Source organism: Esox lucius, chromosome 8 (assembly GCF_011004845.1).
Source record: "Esox lucius isolate fEsoLuc1 chromosome 8, fEsoLuc1.pri, whole genome shotgun sequence".
Taxonomy (NCBI): domain Eukaryota; kingdom Metazoa; phylum Chordata; class Actinopteri; order Esociformes; family Esocidae; genus Esox; species Esox lucius.
Window position 1 is genome coordinate 15079858 of NC_047576.1, and position 19145 is coordinate 15099002.

Here is a 19145-nt window from a genome sequence, read left to right on the forward strand (position 1 = left end):
CAAATTGAGCCAGCAACAAGAGAGACAAATAAATGATGGCACGCATTTAAAATCTTACTATAACACTTACATTATATTTACGTCAATCTCGGGGGGGGGGGGGGGTGCTTTTTGGGAGATTATGTTGTGGTATTTCCCAATGGCTTTAAGTTTAGATTTTGACCATATATGGGTAATTAGGGGTGTTTCGACATGCAAATAGCTATGATCGTGCACTGGCACTGAGTCTGAGTACAATTATTTATCAATGAAAAATGTCATGTGCGTGAAACGGTCGTAGGATCGTTTCACAAATCCTCCTTTTTACGCACATTCTTAATTCCGTTTGTAAGTACTCATTTAGAATATTTTCTACGCAATATTGATTAATCAGGTTCCAGGCGTTTCCTTTATAGATACAAACGTGTTCAACACGTGTATAGTGGAATAACGAACACGTAAATTACAATTTATACACATACATTCGCTTTGGACGCCATCATATCAAAACGCCTGTTTAGATTGAGACTATTTGAACCTTTTGGCTTTACATACACTTGCAGCCTAAAAGAAACGTCATCAAATTTGGATAGCGATATGTTGTAGTCTCTCTCACTGCAGAACATCCGCACCTAGGGTTGGTTGTTGTTTTTCCTAACGTGCGCCGACACCCCAAGTCAGTGCGGTAAAACATAGCCTACGAATAAGCTTTTATTAAACAAATTTACAGTAAGCGCTTTGCAATTCATTTCAATTCGTAATAAATATGAGTAACGAATGAGGTCTGCAGGATGTCGTTCAAGGTAATATCCACATTTTCTGTTTTTCCACACCGGCTGCAACGATTGGACAGAAAAGAGTATATAGTCTGTCTGCTAACTATTAATGCCTACTTGAATTCGTGTTGTTATTAATATGATGAGTTATAGGCCTACGCATATAAAACGCAGGTCGTCTTTGCACAAAATGTATGCCTTTATATGATTAATATCTACTGCTTGACCTTCAGTGGTCATGGTATTTCCTGACACTAACTTTGACACAACTGTTTGGACCATTTTATTAACAGTGAACAATACGGTCTCCATAAAGACGCCTTTATTTATGGAGTCTTTCACTATATTTCTGGACATTTAATTATAGTTATGATTAGGTACGTTTATGGCCAAATGATAAGCAGTGATTTAGTAGTAAACGCCTTTACTTGCATTTAATCCTTCCTAAACACCCCAACAATGATGGTAACATTAATATTTATGTCTGTGCTTGATTTACACAGATTTATTGATTTTGAACTGGAAGAGCTTGACAGCAACCCGTTTGACAATATATAAAACCTCCATTGATGTGTTATGTGTTTGTTGTGCAGAAGGAGACGCCCCTGGCTAATGCTGTGTTTTGGGCTGCTCGGAAGGGGAACTTGGCCCTGCTTCAGTTGCTGCTCAACAGTGGCCGCGTGGATGCCGACTGCAGAGACAGTGTATGGACACTGCATGCACTTGTGGCTCAGCTTCACGCTTTATCCATAAACCACCTGTGGTAGGGGAGCGAGAGTAACAACTTAACACTAAGCACTTGAAATTAGCCACTGTATTTTAGACTTATTTGGTCTTTTTTTGGTATGTTCCGGAAAGTCTTTTTGGCCAGTTAAGCCTGAACCAAAATCTTAACTTGTCCAGACATCTGTGTTTGGCTAAAACTTGACCGGTTCCCAGATGGTCTTTATTTCAATATCCACATACGTCTGATCACACTGGACCAAAATGTCCCCCTCAAAAATACATCTATCGCAATTTGTTCCCATCTGTGCATTGATTTGGCCTAAATACAGCACCCTTGGTAAAGATGAGCAAAAAACACTATGATTTTTTTTTTTCTATAAGCTTGATCTTACACTCAAAATATGAGAAATCAAACCTTTTTGAATTGAATTGAACATTTTTTTCTAAATATTGTGTGTCAGGATGATTGGTACATCTTCAGTTAGTACTTTGTGCACCCTTCACTTGCCAAGGTAACGGCACAGGAAGTCTTCTCATATAGAGATGACCAAGGAGTCTGACGTTATGCATTCATGCAGAATCTCTTCAGATCATTCAGAGTCCTTGGTCAATTCACAGTGGATGTTATAGAAAAAATGTCCAAGGAAACCTCTGTATATATCCAAGATAGAATTGTCAAGGAATAGATCTGGTGAAGGTTATAAAAAAAGCATTAGTAGTTCCTAAGAGCACTGTGGCCACCAACATTTTTAAATGGAAGAAGTTTAGAACCATCAAGACTCTTCTTAGAGATCGCCATCTGGCCAAACTATGTTACCAGGCAAGAAGTGCCTCGGGCCGGGTAGTGACCCAATGACCAGATGGTATAATGCCCAGAAGGACAAACATCTCTGCAGCACTCTATCAGGCTTTAATAGTAAAATGGCCAGACGAAATGGCATGACAGCCCACTTGGAGTTTGCCAAAAGACACTTAAAGGACTCAGTGCGCTGTCACGGTCCTGTTACTGAAGAATGGCTTCCATCTAGCCACTCCACTGATTAGTGGAGTGCTGCAGAGATGGGATAAATGTCCAGAAGGACAACAATATCCACACAATAACTCTGGAGCTTTGTCAGAGTGACCATCAGGTTTTTGGTTTCTTCCCAGACCCTTAGTTTGGCCTTGCTGGCCAGCTCTAAAAAGAGTGTTGGTGGTACCAAACTTTGTGCTCTTTTGGACCTTGACTGCTGCAGACAATTTTGGTACCATTTCCCAAGACCTGTGCCTTGAAACATTCCTGTCTCTGAGCTCTACGGACAGTTCCTTTAACCTCTTGGCATGATTTTTGTTTTGACATGCATTGTCAACAGTGGGACCTTATATAAACAGGAATTTGCCTTTCCAAATTATGTCAAATCAATTGAATTTACCACAGGTAGACTCAAATAAAGTCTGAGAAAAATCTCAAGAAGGATCAGCAGAAACAGGATCCACCAGGGCTCAATTGCCAGTGTAAATGCAAAATGTCTGAATATTTAAATGTGATTTTTCAGTTTTTATTTTGTAAATAAATTTGCAAAAATGTCTAAAAACCTATTTTTTATTTGTCATTATGGGGTATTTATAGATTGATGAGGAAAAAACGATCCAAACCCCAGAATTCTGTAACCCTTCTGTTCCTCACTCAAAACCTTCCCTTTTGACTTTTTTGGAAAGGAAAGAAAAAGGTGCAGTGGTCTATTCATTTTTTCCAGAGCTGTATCAATATGAAGATATACCAGTAAGAATTGTGTTGTAAGACATTCAAGGGGTGCCAAAAGTTGTAACACATTTAATGTGTTATTTATTGAGTAATTAAAGTATTTCACCTAATTTAAAGGTTTTTGAGCAGATAAATATCAATTAAATGTTTTCATTGCCTTTTTAGATAATGTCTAGCATGTAGGCTTATGGGGGAAACAACTTTTGTAATGTTTTCGTTTAGTTTGTTTGTGTTGAAGTTTCGGCACAGCCTTTTGCATAGTAATATAGTATATTGTAATTGCAGTGTCATGAACATACTCATAGTTGATTATGTCATACGTTTATGCACATTCACACTCGCTTATGTTTTCATTGTTATTCTCTGCTTGATTGCGATTTTTAGCTGTTAATACATCAAGTTATTTATACACTGTATAACACATCTAAACTTTTGTTCAGCCCTTAAAATGCATGTGACTTAAAAATCCAGGAAATAGGTCTCAAATCTTCCTTTGAACATCATTTTGCTTACTGGTTTCTGTCTGTCTGTATGTATGTGGTTGTGTAAGTCCAATAATTTTCAGGTCCTTACAGTTTCTGTTTGTCAAGTATCCACTTATTTAAGTATACAACATCTCTTTCCACAACTTTCTTTAGGGATTATGGTATTTAAATTATTGGGTGGAGCTTCCAACATAAGTGTGTGTAATAACTTGTCTTGGAGAAGTGAGGATTAGCTTTTCTGAAAGAAAACCTATAACATAGTTTTTTTTTTCCTTATGCAGTTTGAATGACAAATAAACAAGGATTGGTGTTGAATGAAGGACTTAGGTGTTGATTGATTGTGATGCCTTGATCTCTTTGTAGTTTGGCACCACAGCCCTGATGGTGGCATCCTACAGTGGTCACTATGATTGTGCCAAGGAGCTGATCATGCAAGGAGCTGACATTAACTTGCAGAGACAGGTACAGTAGGCTACCACTTTAATACACATCACTGTTACAGTGCATGTCTATAAGTGACAGTGAAACAACCTTAGCTCTGTACTAATCCAAAGTGCCATTCTGAGCACTTTGGATATAGGGATGCACACCGTTATTTGAATGTTCGCAATGAAATGAATATTTGAATACTAATTAGAATAGTGAGTATTGATGTTTGCCAAAAATGCTATGTAGTGTTAGCAAGTGGAGGACAGTTAACCAGTTCAAGGAATGGAATATATTTAAGGAATTAAAAGTTCAGAAAAAAATAATTTGGCTACAAAATGCTATGTAAAGTTAGGCTGTTGAATCTGAAGGCAGTTGGGAAGGGCAGAAAACGGTGAGTTAAGGAAATACAGGTGGCTAGCTTAACTAACTAGCTTCTGTAGCCAAGTTTGGCATGCTTATAACTACTCTGTCCTCCATCTGCATGCTTGCTCTTTTCTCACACCAATGGCCAATGATTAATTTGAGGGTGTTTTTATCCATATTGCGTGAACTATTTAGAATTCACAGCACATTTTGTACATAGTCCCACTATTCATGGGTATCAAAAGTTTTTGGTTGGCTTCACAACTGTCTTATTAGACAGGTGTGTTTGTTTGAAATATTAGTTTAATTGATATCTAGTCTTGATTCTAGGCTTGGCAATCGCAGTGGTTGTTGCTGGTAACACAAGGGCCAATGATGCACATAAATCAGAATAAATCAGTCAGAGACATAGCCTCATAACAGTTTGAAAACAGTTTGGTATGTTGAGAAGAATGAAAGACTGGTTAGCTCACCAATGGCAAATTACCTGCTGAATGTTTTCTTGTGAACGAAGAACTATCAACGACTATCAGAAACACTCTTATGGAGGTTGGCGTGGCAGAACACTAGCATTGGCAGAACACTTCACCAGCTACAGATGCTGGATGGCAAAGTGCAAGAACACTAGATATCCTCAAAATAAGCATTGCCTTAAAAAACATACCATAAAGACCAAGCAGTTCTGGAAATGGTAAAGATAAATGGGTAAAAAATATGAACGTACCAGAGTGCTGTCAGTAGGAAAGTGTGGAGAGAAAAAAAGATCTGGCATACCAACATATCTGTGAAATAAGGTGGAAGTGGTATTTATGGCATAGACATGTATGGCTACCATTGAAACTGTCTCACTTCATAGAGGCTGTAACTGCTGACGGCAGTAGTGGGATGAATTCTGAAGTGTATAGAATATCTTGTCTGTTCAATTACAACCAAATGTCTCAATTCACTGTACAACACATCTCTTTGCAGCACAATAATGACCCCAAACATACTGCTAAAGCAACCAATGACTTTTTCAGGGCCAAAAAGTGGAATATTCTAGAACTGCCAAGTTTAACTTGAATCCAAATGAGCATGCCTTACAACGGCTGAAGACAAGCCTGAAAGCAAAAAAACAGCAACTGAAGATGGCTGTAGTACATACCTTGCAGAGCATTACCAGGAAAGATGCCAGGCGCCTATGTCTATTGGTCCTATTGTCTGGAACAGTTGTTGCATTATTTAGGTTGTTCTTTGGCTAATGGAGTAAAGCAGAAAACAATAAGCAGATGTTTGAAGCATTGAAAAATGCCTTTAAAATCGTATTGGTATTAAATCTATGTTTCTACCCCCAGACAGGCTCCACTGCCCTCTTTTTTGCTGCCCAGCAGGGACACGGTGACACAGTGAAGCTCCTCTTTGAATTTGGTGCCTCATCTGAATTCCAGACAAAGGTATACTGTTCCAACTACTTGGAGAGAAAGAGAGGTTGAGAGATTAAAATATTCCATGGAATATTCATATTCCATGTGTCACTGTAGGATATATAACTAATCCTGAATTTCTATACTTTCGCAGGACGGGGGCACGGCCCTCTCTGCAGCCTGTCAGTATGGCCACACTAAGGTGGTTGACATTCTTTTAAAGAATGGAGCCAATGTGCATGACCAGCTTAATGTATGTATCCCTAACACTTATAACATATTACTTTGTCTTTCTCCACTTCTCCTACATGGCCTGACACTGTCCACAGCTGTTGACAAAATAGAAGATAATAATTCCACTGGGAGATCCTCTAAGAGTCAGACATGCATTTTGCACCATATAATATATATTGGGCTACTCAGTGTGACTACATACGTTATATGTTTGTAGGAAATGGTACATTTAGTAAGACTTACATTTATTTCTACTGATGTGATTCTCTGTTCACTGCTAGTTCTGATATGGTTGATTGACAATAGTGTGTTTTGTTCTATGTGACATCTCATTGGAGAAGTCATACATTACAAAACTTTGCCATGCAATTGCTTTGCTGATGTGCAATGTTTTTTACTGTTTCAGGATGGTGCAACACCACTCTTCCTTGCTTCCCAGGAGGGTCATGTTACTGTTATACGTCAACTGCTGTCATCTGGTGCCAAAGTTAACCAACCTAGGGAGGTGAGGCTACAAGGCATTTTCACAATGCACAGGCCCTAGCCTGTGTTCACACAATGCTTTGTTAACCTTGGGCTATGGATTCACATTTGTTTAACTGAGCCCTGGGCTTGTGGATAAATATATTTGATAGAATTAGACAGTTCAATGCTTTGTTACTGACAACATTTCACACTGGTTATTTTGTGCAATTGAGAACAATCACTAAGCCATGAGCCAATATCCCCCTTAGCTCAGGGCTAAATAGGCTAATAGCCCTGGACTCTATGGCTAATAGTCCAGGGCTAAGGAGGCTAATAGCCCTGGGCTAAGGTGCTGTAGGTGCCAGGTACTTGCATCATCTACTCACCCTCTTTGTTGAATTGTCTACCCATGTCACTTTCTCCTCCTTCCCTTCCCCCCTTCCCACCCTCTACAGGATGGTACAGCCCCCCTGTGGATGGCAGCTCAGATGGGACACAGTGAGGTAGTGAAGGTTTTACTTCTGCGTGGTGCAGATCGGGATGCTGACAGAAAAGTATGTAGTCTTTTAGCAACCCATCTGTCTTCCATATGTACTTGCTTTGCATATGATCTTTCAAATATTCTCTCAATATTTTAATACATTTTTGTTTTATTGAATGGAGCGGTTATTTAAAATGTAACTATGTTTTGATCACATTGAAGGATGGGTCAACTGCATTATTCAAGGCAGCTTACAAAGGACACAACAGTGTCATTGAGGAGCTCCTCAAGTTTTCCCCTTCAACAGGAATTCTTAAGGTAAGATAGATGGACAGTCATGCTTGCTCTGTTGTCGGGCTTACTCTGGATTTGACCTGATGAGAACACTCATCCTAAAAAGGATGTATAAAACAGCAGAATGTGGTAAAAGTGAAAAGGACTGAATATGTCCCAAAGGCACTATTAGTATGATCAGCCAGCCAACTGTACACCTTGCTTGATTTCTGCATGCATAGTTTGAAAGAAGAAAGTCACCTGCCACCCCTAATCTAATTACCAAAGAGGAAATACAGAGCACAGACTCTTTGAAAACCATGTGTCTTTGACAAAAAACTGAAGTACATTTTTGCCATGGACTTAATCACGCTACCCAGCTAGATAACCCAATTGTTCTGTTAAATATTGTACAGATAGCTATACACACTTGAGGATCCTTTTGAAGGTTCATGAAATCCTCAACAGTTTCCATTTAAGGAACCTCTAAAGAATCTTCCAGGGTCCTTTTCTTTTTAGAGTTTTTTTCAGATGTGAATTCTGAAACAATGTATTGTAAATGTAAAACTTTTTATTGTGGACATTGACAGTATTTTACTTAATATGTTCAAACCTAGTTAATAATGATAACAAAAATTGGTTAGTTACAAGTGTCTTAACTATTCAATTCCTCCAGAATGGTTCTACAGCCCTCCACGCTGCTGTCATGGGTGGCAATCATAAAAGTGTTAACCTTCTGCTTAGGGCCAATGCAGACCCCACACTACCCAATAAGGTAAATCACTGTAATGTGAACACAAGAGAAGACCAAAACCAGAAAAGGTTGCATGCTAGTATTTTATATATAAATAATTTGTTAATGGCTGGTTGTGTTTTTTTGCAGAACAATGAACTGCCAGCAGATCTTACAAAAAGTGAACGCATCCTGAGGCTTCTGGAACCGCAAATATTGAATGGAAGTAGTTGATGTGAGCCCTTGTTTAGACAATGGTTATTTAATGGAGAGAAATGCACTGAGAGCTCATACAGGACAACCCAACTGGATTCTACAATACATATATGGTGCTTGCTTTCATGCAGCTTCAGAAAACTCAATGCTGATTGGAGATATCATAACTGCACATATCTAAGTGGAATGTTCGATAAGTAGGCTATTACAAAACAGTACAGTGCTGTGAAAAAGTATGTGTCTCTTGTCAGGTGTTTTGCATATTTTTGTCACTGATTGTTATTAGATCTTTTACCAAAGCATAATATAAAAAATAAAACCTAAGTGAACAAATACATTTTTAATGATTCATTCAAAAAAGTTATGCAACACCTGATGCACTAGTGTGAAAAAGTAATCTCCCCTTTAGGCTCAAATCTGCCACCTCCACCTTTTGCGACAGTGACTGCGACCAAATTCCCTCCCGTAGTTATTGATCAGTCTTTCACGCCCCTGTCGAGAAATTGTGGCCCACCCCATCCAGAACTGCTTTTTTTTTTTGAGGATGGTCATTTCGGGTCCTGCCACAACATCTCCACAGGGTTTAGGTCTCGACTTATACTAGGCCAGTACCTGACCTAAAATCTCTTCTTATTTAGCAATTTTAAAGTAGATTTGCTTGTGTGTTTCAGTTCAGATCATTGTTTTGTTGCATGAACTAGCTGCACTAAAGCATCAACTCACAGTTGGATGAACAGATCCTGTAGAAATGTCTGATATTAAGCAGAATTCATGGTTGCTTCAATGATGGCAAGTTGCCCAGGTCCTGATGTAGCAAAGCATCCCCAGACCATGACACTGCCAGCCTAATACTAGATCATTGGTATGAGGATCTTAATGTGGAATGGAGTGTTTGGTTTTGCCAGACATGATGGGGCTCATGTCCCCTGAAGAAGTTCTACTTTTGACGCACCTGTCTGTACAACAATTCTCCAGAACACTTGAAGATCATCAAGGTGCCTTTTGGCAAACTTAAGACAAGCATTCATGTGCCTCTTAGTGAGCAGTGATTTCTGCTTTACCACTTTACCACACATTTTTGTCCAGTGTCTTTTTGATGGAGCCTAGAACACTGACCTTTTCCGGGTAACAGAGAGGCCTGCAATCACTGGGTGATGCTCAGGTCTAGGCTTCTTTCTGACTACCTGGACTACCTTCCTTGCTGTTGGAGAGATTTTGACAGGACGGCCACTCCTGGAAAGATTTCCTACTGTCCCAAACTTTTTCAATTTGGACAAAATGGATCTGACTGGTTTGGTGGAAAATGAAATGCATCAAGGCATATCTGGCCAATGTTACTCAGACATTTTTTGGGCAGGAATGGCCCAATCATTTACCAAGTAATTCAAACACCTAACCCAAATATTACCTTTCATTGCATTAAATTAGTTTCAGTCCCTAGTTTTAACAATACTATAGTTTTAATGCGCTGGAGATTTAGAATCAATCTGAATTGAATGCTGAGGTGTCCCTTATGATATAAGGAATGTTCCTTTTAATTTCTTCACTGTACATCTAGTTGTTGTTATTACTTGGTCTTTGGGATTTTTGGCTGACAATACATGTATAATCACTATGTGACAACTGCTAATACAAAAAGGGATTTAAAAAAATAAATTTGATTTGAATTAACCAGGGGGGCAGAAATCTTCTTTCTCAAAAGTATTATGTTTGTTTACCTATCACACCTAACAAATTCAAAGTATGTCATTTCTTTCTTTCAATCATTCTGAATATTAATAGCCTACAAGCCACAAATAGATTTGGACAAATGCAATGTGAAAACAAAAAATTAGGAAGGCATCATACTTTTTCACAGCATTGTATAATTTTTGGCGACAGACATTTTCCCACCCTTTTTCAATAGTGTTCTAATTTTGGTATATCATTTGCTTCCATCAGTTTTTTTTTTTTAAATAACAAACTTTTTTAGAAAAAATTTCCCTGGTGCTGTAACATTTCATATCAGAGTGTTTAAGCAAAGTAACGAATTGGCTGTGAAATTGACATTAAAAGATCAGTTAAAGCTTCTCTTATAGATGGATTGGTTGTTTAGCCACAAATCCGATGCAACATTGGGGTACAAGACTGGCCAGGTTGGCCACATGTTGTTAGGTTGTTGACATGTTAACTATATTGTCCAAATATTATTAAAAACATACTCAAGTACATTTGCACAGTACTTTTATCTATAACATGTTGTTGCAGTTTTTTTTGTTCATCTAGCTAATTGGACAGTTGGCTGTTCAGCTGTTTCTTAGCCAAATGTGTGGCATTGCATTGTTAGTTCAAGCGAGCTAACAAAACTTCTAGAAGTTATTCTAGGTGTGGCGTGTGGTTTTGCTGCTGTCTGTCAACATGAGGAGCATAGAAGTGTCAATTTCATGTTAATTTCACTAGTAAGCCTATGGTGTCATGAGTGTTTCGAGTACCCCCTGATGAGGCCAAGTACTGGATTAGATAGTAAGCGAACAATCAGTTCTCGTAGTCAACGTGTAGGATGCAGGTGAAATAAGCAGGAGTAAAACCTGAGCAAATCTGACAAGGGACCAATTTCTTTGGCCAGACAACTGGGTCAGAGAATCTCTGAAACAGCAAGGCTTGTGGGGTGCTCCCGGTCAGCAGTGATGTGTACCTACTGTACTGACAGTGGTCCAAGGAGGGACAAACCACAAAGCAGCAAAAGGGAGTTGGGTGCCCAAGGCTCAATAATGATGGTTAAGGGAGGAATGTGTAACAACACAGTGCATTGCACCCTGCTGCATATGGGGCTGGCTAGCCACAGACCGGTCAGAGTGCCCATGATGACCCTGTCCACCATGGAAAGAACCTACAGTGGGCACATGAGCATCGGAACTGGACATTGGAGCAGTGGAAAAAGTTCACCTGGTTCGATGAGTCCCCTTTTTCTTTTACAAAACAGCTGTGTGTGTGCGTCTTTTACCTGGGGAAGTGATGGCACCAGGATGCGCTGTGGGAAGACGACAAGCCGGTGGAGGGAGTGTGACGCTCTGGGCAATGTCCTGCTGGGAAACCCTGGATCCAGGCAATAATTTGGACGGCACCTACCTAAACATTGTTGCAGACCAGATACACCCCTTCATGGCAATGGTATTCCATGATGACAGCAGTTTCTTTCAGCAGGATAATGCATCCTGCTACTGTGCACACATTGTTCCTCTTTAAGGAGTTGTTCCTCTTTAAATGTTTGAAAAAAAAATTTCCAGCTATTCTAAACATTTTGCCATGGAGCTGAGAACAGTAGCACTGAAAACTTTGCTCACACTTCCAGCATTTAGTAGTGTTTCTATGTAATTATGGTTGAAACAAAATGTTCAAATAATATCCCATCACAAAATTAAAGGTCACATTGTTTACAGATAGTGCTATTAGTTGAATTAGCTGATTTTAAGCAAAGGGCAATTCATAATTAACATTTGATGATCAGAACAGATTCATGTCATTTTAAAGTGTAAAGTATGACAATATGGAATGGTTTGATTAGGTGATATACATTCCAAAACAAAAAAAAGATTGGCCATAAAAAACTGGCCCCGATTGGCAAGGCTGCCATGCCATTCAGCCCCCAAGCCAAAAGCACCAAAGGTGCCAGGCCAGGAGCAGTGACATAAAGGTGCACAAAATAAATAACAACATTTTGTGCACTTTTATTTTTTCAAAACGAAAAATGTAACACATAGAAAAACCTACCAAGAGCATCCAGGGGCCACCACCATGCTAGTGGAGTGCACACAAACACCCGTGGTGGTGGAACCAGACCCTTGCCACCGCAAGCCAACTTAGGTGTTCGTGAAGAAAGTGCAATGTGAAACTCAAAGCCCAAAGAAGCCCCCTTTAAAAACAGCAGGGAAAACACCATGGACCGGCACCTGGAGGAGCAAGGGGGAAACCTAGAGGAGACCGATGACAGTGTTGTGACGGGTTCAGCCATACAACTAGCAGCAGTACTGAAGTGGCCACACGCATGACAGCCCGATAAGGCCAATAAGGCCAATCAACCACAGGAGACAAAGGCAGGACCGAAAGCGCACTGACACAGAAACTGAATCGGGAAAGGGAACAGAAACAGCATCCCAACTGTTAATGGATGAGAACACATGGTAGAGAACCAAAGTCAACACGAGACCCTAAACTGAAACCAAAGAGACAGAGTCAGGGACCTCTACTCCAGAGTCCTTCTGAACCCCTGAGATTGGAAAAGTGAGAGAAACAGAGCAGGGAGCACCGCTACCTGCAACAAGACTCTGCTACAACCAGCCAATTGCCCAAACAAACCACTGATCAGATCCCACTGAGATGCGCATCTCAGATCCCACATGTCTCAATGGAGTACAGCTCCTCTGACTACCTTGGAAAGGGAACGGGAAGACGGAGAGGCTGAGAACCAGGACCAGGAAGCGATGGGCACTGCACAAAACAAGCTGAGACACTTAACACTGGGAAAAGCAACACTCTGAAGCAAGCATCCTCCAAACCAGTGTAAACCTAATTGGTGGTCTAAATCAACTAAGCAGTAAAAGGCACTGTGAGCAGTCGGAACTAAAACATACAGAAATTGCCACTGCACCAAACGCTAATCAGATCCTCTGCTAGAAGCACACCAGACAATGCCAGCATCCGCAGTAGCAAAGCGATCACCGCTTTCAGAATTGGAATAACAGAACTCAAAATGGATGAAGCCACTAACCCCCGAACGGATGTGGTCACGAGACAAACCGAAGTTTGCATACTGAACATGGATCAATTGCGATGATAGAGAAAGGAAGACCAACAACCCACTGATCTCCCACTCGCGCATCTCCAAACCCCACTCCCATCGGAATTACATAAATGAGAATTACATAAATGAGAAGGCAAAAGAGACATAAAATACCTTGGTATTCTTTTTTTAAATGCCATTAAAAGTTTGATACAATCACCCTGTGAAACATGGTGAAAATTAGGCCTTTTTTATTCATTAAATGTTTATTTTCTTTATTATTTTTCAAATGTATTATTGTATTTTCATTTATATTTACCTAACCTATTTTCTTGAACTACTTTGAACATTATTTGGTTTCTACAATGTAGCGCCATATGTTTGCACATTACATTTTTCATTCAATAAAAATAATAATAAGTTAATAATAAAGTAAGAATAATTTAACACCCTTTGAAAGGAGCTAACCAACGTTGCTGAACATCTTGACAAAAGTGATCCTAGAACGTGCCCAAATTCCTAGATAGAAAGGCAGAAGTGACATTCGATAGACAACAATTAATTAATAATTATTCCAAATAACTGTTGCTGAAGTGACAAAAGAACACTAACCGCTACTACTAACATGTTATCATATATATTTCACGTTGATCTACTGAGACTACAGTAAAATTGTATAGTATTTTAATTTTGACCATCGTACACAACCAGCACCCATGCTAGTACCAATTTGCACGTGAGTGAGTATTAAAAGCAAGTGTTTACGTTAGATACAATACTGTAGATAGTTTTGTGCTAGATAATTCAGCCACCTGGAACTGGTTACATATGACCTGACAATGTCTATGAATGTAACTGAAAGTAAATCCAGCGTGTAATCATTGCGCCTAACAACTATTTATTTGCAAAATTTCTTCAAAAGGTTTTTAGTTCCAGTTTGTTTATATTAAACATATCTGCAAAGTAAACTGAATTACTGTACAGTACATCTTTCAGAACAATATATTTTGTCACATTGAAGAGTATTTGGAGTAAAAAAAAAATCTGATGCAAAACGCTTCACGTTCATCATGTGGGGGAGAAGAACGAGACAGAGAAGAGTCACTGCAACCGACAGACAGAAATACAGAGGGGAATAAGCAATACTGGTCCAGCAAATGCCTGTCATTGACAAGAAGCAGCATTTTGTGTGTGTGACTACCGTTGACCAATAACCGATAAATGGGTGTAGACTTCAGGCAATCGAATTTGATCTGCCTCAAGTAAAATGTTGTGTACACGAACCCCTGAAATGAAGCCCTTAGTGACCCTGTTCGCCACAGAATGTCATCAAAATAAATTTCTGGCCATATAGCATATGTGGGACACCCAACCATCACACCTATATGAGCTTGTTGGACATCCCATTGTATATGAGTTTGTTGGAAAACCATGGGCATTCATGTGGAGTTGTCCCCTCATTGGTTTGCAGCTATAACAGCCGCCATTATTTATATAAAAAATCAAGTGGGAATGTTTTTCCCCCCAAAATTGTGGAGGACTAAATGTGCCATAATATGAAATAAATAAATATATAAAAAAAGATACATAAATAATTAAATACTTAAATATATAAATAAATACACTTTACATTTGCATTGTGTTCACTTATGCATTGTCCAAATGAAATAGACATTTCATTTAGATGGTGTGAAGTTGTGCGTCATCCAAATGCAATGGGGCGGGACATCACCCATTTCATATTGTTTTATGCTCAGAACACTGTAATTGGACACTTGAGAAGCAACCATCAGATGAGGCTGTCAATCATGTAGCACACTAATGAGTTTCAGTGCGTTCTTGTCGTTATAGATACAGAAATGGGTCGCTTTGAGAACTTTTTACCCAGAGAATTTATGTTGATAGCATGTGGTCTGTTTTCAGTTAGGCTACTTTCATTGTGACAAGTGCGTAATCAGGTGGAGGACTGGTAAAGTGGATGTGTCTTGTTTGTGCTAGGCTGCCAGCACCGATCAATAGCTCCATAGTAGGCGTAAGCCTTTAGAAGGTATGAAAAATATAGATTTCATCGTAGCTATGTAATTTAGTTGCCGATAGAATAAAGGTGTTAAACATAGGGACCAGGTCCAGGCAGGCTGGACAAAACAGATACAACTCAAATAATGTTTTCCACTTCCCTGTTATAATCTGATTTAACAATCATAACAAAACCTTACTCCCAACACTCATTCAAAATCTGAATAGGCCTGAATGTATCAGGCAGACTATGCATAGACATAACCAATCTGACATGCCTAATCCAGAGCGGCCCTAATGAGATTCTGAAATCGCTTTTTCCTTTCTATTCTCCATGAGTTGGGCTACTGTTAGGTTGTGTTTGTTTCACCATTTATGCAGGGAACACAAGCATGCAGGGTTGCCAAAATAAGTGCGGTGTGCAACTGAAAGATTATTAACATCTATTGCCTGGTTGCTACTGTTGGTCAGTGGTCAATGTTTTCGCAATATCTTTCTCTAACTGTTTAACCTCCTAGAAACTATACATTTTGAAGGACTTAATACTGCAAATGTTTTTTTTTTTGTGCTTTGTGATTTGGGAAAACCTCTTTGCAATTTTCATTAAGAATTTATATCAATCAAATGTATTGTGGCATAATATCGAGTAGGATGTAATTGAACAGTATTTAATATATTTTCATACAAGTTTATGGTGCCTATAAATTGTACATAAAACATCTAGACAACCCGTATCTGTTAACCAGCCAATACTTTCTAGATTATTCTGGGTTAATACAGGATGTTCAAGGAGTGGAGTGTCAAGTTTCCACTAACAGTGTTTTCAGTGTGCACAGACGTAATGGAATGGGAACACCTCAATAATACTGAATGTCGTATATTTAATTTGGATTGCGCAGACAATCAAACAATAAACAAAATGTTAATTAACTTGGCTTTAACATTTAAAATGGTATAACAGTATACATATTACACTCTTTCAGTTTTCAGGCTGTGAAAAACTTAAGTTTGGCCAGAGAAAAGAGCCTGTCAATCATTTATATTGATGAGATAGATTATTTGTGTGGCTCAAGGAGTGAGAACGAGAGTGAAGCAGCCCGCCTCCTTAAGACTGAATTCCTGGTTCAGATGCAGGGTGAGAGAGAGGCCCTGTGAGCTGTCGCACTTATCAGTTTACACTAATCTTGGTCTTACTTAACCTTGTTTCTTGAGGATAGATAGAGCTGGTCCACTATGACTGTATGTAGAAAAGTAGCATCATTCTGAATTGGGATCTGAATAGGGCTGCCTGTTTAATTGAAAACTTTCAGTAATTTGCATATACAGAATATAGACCATCCGAACAATAATCCCTCATTTAGACCCTTTCATCTGCAGTTTACATTAAAAGACAAATGTTATTTTTGCTTCAAAAGAGTGATGAGTGTTATGAAATACAATGAAAGAAGTGTTTTATGCAAAAACTATGCATGGTGATCATATAGCCACCTACATTTTCTAATGTGTTACATTTGAACTTGCTCCCGGAGAAAAGAACTGGGGGAGTTATTGTTCTTTATACATCACCAAAAGCAATAAACCTTTTGTCAAGATTTTGTCTTTCATTTCAAATCCACTATGCTGAAATACAGAGCCTAAACCACAAACCTTGTGTCACAGTTCAAATACCTATGGATGAATGAAAGGCCCTGTCCCTGGACACATCAAAAATGTATTTCCCATGTCAGATGTCACAACTGTCATGTTTCTGTGCCAAAAGTTTGAAAAGCAGATCTAAATCCCTTTGCCCGAGGAGCATGCACGCTCATTCATGTTTAAGCTGCATCTGGGATCCACCCCCAGTGAGCTCACCAAATCAGACTATGTGAGCCTGGGTAAGGAGACAGAGGGCTACTCTGGGGCAGACATCAGCATCATTGTAAGGGACGCCCTACTGCAGCCAGTCCAGTCCGGAAGGTGCAGTCGGTCACTCACTTCAAACGGGTATGTGAACATCTGACATTTAGGAGACAGGGCTCACCTCTAAGTGTAACAAATTACTGATTTCATATTCATCATCTGAAGCAATTGATAAGTCCTATAACATCAGCAATCACCATTTCTGCTCATGTCTGCTGCAAACACCCATGTCAAAGTGTCCTCGAGGAACTTTTCCCAATCTTGTGGTAGACCCCATGCTCACAAGGAGATCCAAATGCCATAGAGATGACATGGATGGATGTTAATGGAGACAAACTCATGGATCCTGTTGTTTGCATGGTGAGAAGCGCCCCAATGACATATGCATGCTTATTTTTTGGAGGAAGTATGTAATGCTAACTGAACCTTGTGATGTGTTGTCCACAGGCTGATATGCTAAAATCACTGCATAACACCAAGCCAACCATGAATGAGTTGGTCTTGGACAAGCTCAAGAAATTTACTGAGGACTTTGGTCAGGGGAGCTAACACTCAACCAAATAATGCAAACATTCCATTCTTTCCAGAGGTTGCAAAGGAGCTCTATGTTTAGTGATTTGTAAAAGTCACACATCCTAGGCACAGTCTTCATATTTTGTTAACTTACAAATTAATCTCAAAGTGAAACTTTGCCTACTTTATATTTCCAAAAAAGTGTAGCATCTGTTTGGACTTTTGCTACTTAATTAGCATCTCTGATTTAAGGTATTTGAGGATTTTTAGTAGGGTCCCTTTTCAGCCAAAGCAATGTCTACTTGTCCAGAGGTCCAAACATACACTGGCCATAATTATTGGGACTGTGAAGCATTTCTTAATTTGTTACATACTCATAGTGTGTATTAGAAATGAAACAAAACTAATGATTTCACTATTTAAAAAGGATAACAGTCTTTCATGGCACCAAAGGTTATCAGACAGATTCCTGGCAGGAATTCCTGCAGTTTCTTGAAGTGCAGGCATTGTCTTTAACTGACTAGCAAAAAAGTAATTAAAAAGTAATTGTTTATCAACTTGATCATACACTAAACTAACATTTTAATTCAAAAAATCTCAAGCAGTAAAATATTTTCTTAAAAGCCTCCCTATTGGCACCCGTTTTATAAATGTTTAAGTGTTTACACGTTTCTTCAATTGATGAAAGGTCTGTCAGTCAGAACATACATTTATTGCATCAGATAGTTCATCAGATAGTTCAGAAGTGAACCAGGGGATGAATCTGTTCCTCACTCTATCATGCAGCATGCCTTTTTGCTGGATAATGGAATTCTTTAAGTGGTGAAATGTGCACGGCAATCCAACAAGAGAGCCTCACAAAGTCATTGTCATCCAGATGCAAACATCATGAGAGTTTATGTTTTGATCAGGCATGACAAAAAATGACTTTTTTTATATTGCAGTGTCAATGCAAAACCTGCATTCCCTTGTTTTTTCAGCCACAGTATAAAGCCTAATCTGGTGGTCAGGTCTAGCCATGACAAAAGAGAATAAGGTACCACAGTTGACAGAGCATGTCAGAGCAAAACCCAAGCCATGAGTTCAAAGGAATTGTCCGTAGAGCCGACACTCTTCCTAATGCTGGTTGCCACTTTGACAGAGCTCCTGAGTGGAGATGTGAGAACCTGTTGAGATGTGGCCAGACAGAAGTCACTCATTAAAAAGGACATGACTGCTGGGAGGTTGCCAAAAGCACTCTCAGACCATTGGAAAGAAGATTCTCCGGTCTGATTAATCCTAGATTAATTTCTTTGGCATGAATGCAAAGCTTCCCACTCTGGTACAGCCCCTGCTACACTGCTTTTAATGTAAACATTTACTTTTACAGATGTTCAAAGAGTGATGTATTTGTGAATATTTTATTTTTAAAAAATAATTTAAAAAAATAACATGATTAAGACCATTTTAATCAATTAATTTTTATTATTATCTTGAGGGCTTACATTTCTGCCTACCCAGATTTCTGTAGCCCAGTCATGAACACGTTTCTGAGTACACCTCTGGTTCTAATATGATAAATCTTAAAACCACTAGGCCGACAGAGATCAAAGGCTAGGTTAATACATTAATGGGGATAAAATATATATATATATATATATATATGAATGAT

The 19145-nt window shown here is 39.1% G+C and overlaps 1 protein-coding gene and 1 pseudogene across 3 annotated transcripts; both read left to right on the forward strand.

Moving 5' to 3' along the window:
* The first annotated feature begins 306 nt into the window (after window positions 1-306).
* ankrd29 (ankyrin repeat domain 29) lies at window positions 307-10515 on the forward strand. Of its 3 annotated transcripts, none has more exons than XM_020048762.2 (10): window positions 307-327; window positions 1349-1459; window positions 4074-4172; window positions 5837-5935; window positions 6060-6158; window positions 6546-6644; window positions 7060-7158; window positions 7308-7403; window positions 8035-8133; window positions 8242-10515. In XM_020048762.2, the coding sequence occupies exons 3-10, from the start codon at window positions 4092-4094 to the stop codon at window positions 8323-8325; spliced, it is 756 nt and encodes a 251-aa protein (XP_019904321.1). In that variant the 5' UTR covers window positions 307-327; window positions 1349-1459; window positions 4074-4091; the 3' UTR covers window positions 8326-10515. The 3 variants fall into 3 exon arrangements, with proteins under 3 accessions (XP_019904321.1, XP_010870159.1, XP_010870158.1); XM_010871857.3 differs by having other exon boundaries at window positions 312-327; window positions 1349-1518; XM_010871856.3 differs by lacking the exon at window positions 307-327 and adding an exon at window positions 477-782.
* Window positions 10516-12224: 1709 nt separating this feature from the next.
* Window positions 12225-17530, forward strand: LOC109616021 (annotated as a pseudogene).
* Window positions 17531-19145: the final 1615 nt, after the last annotated feature.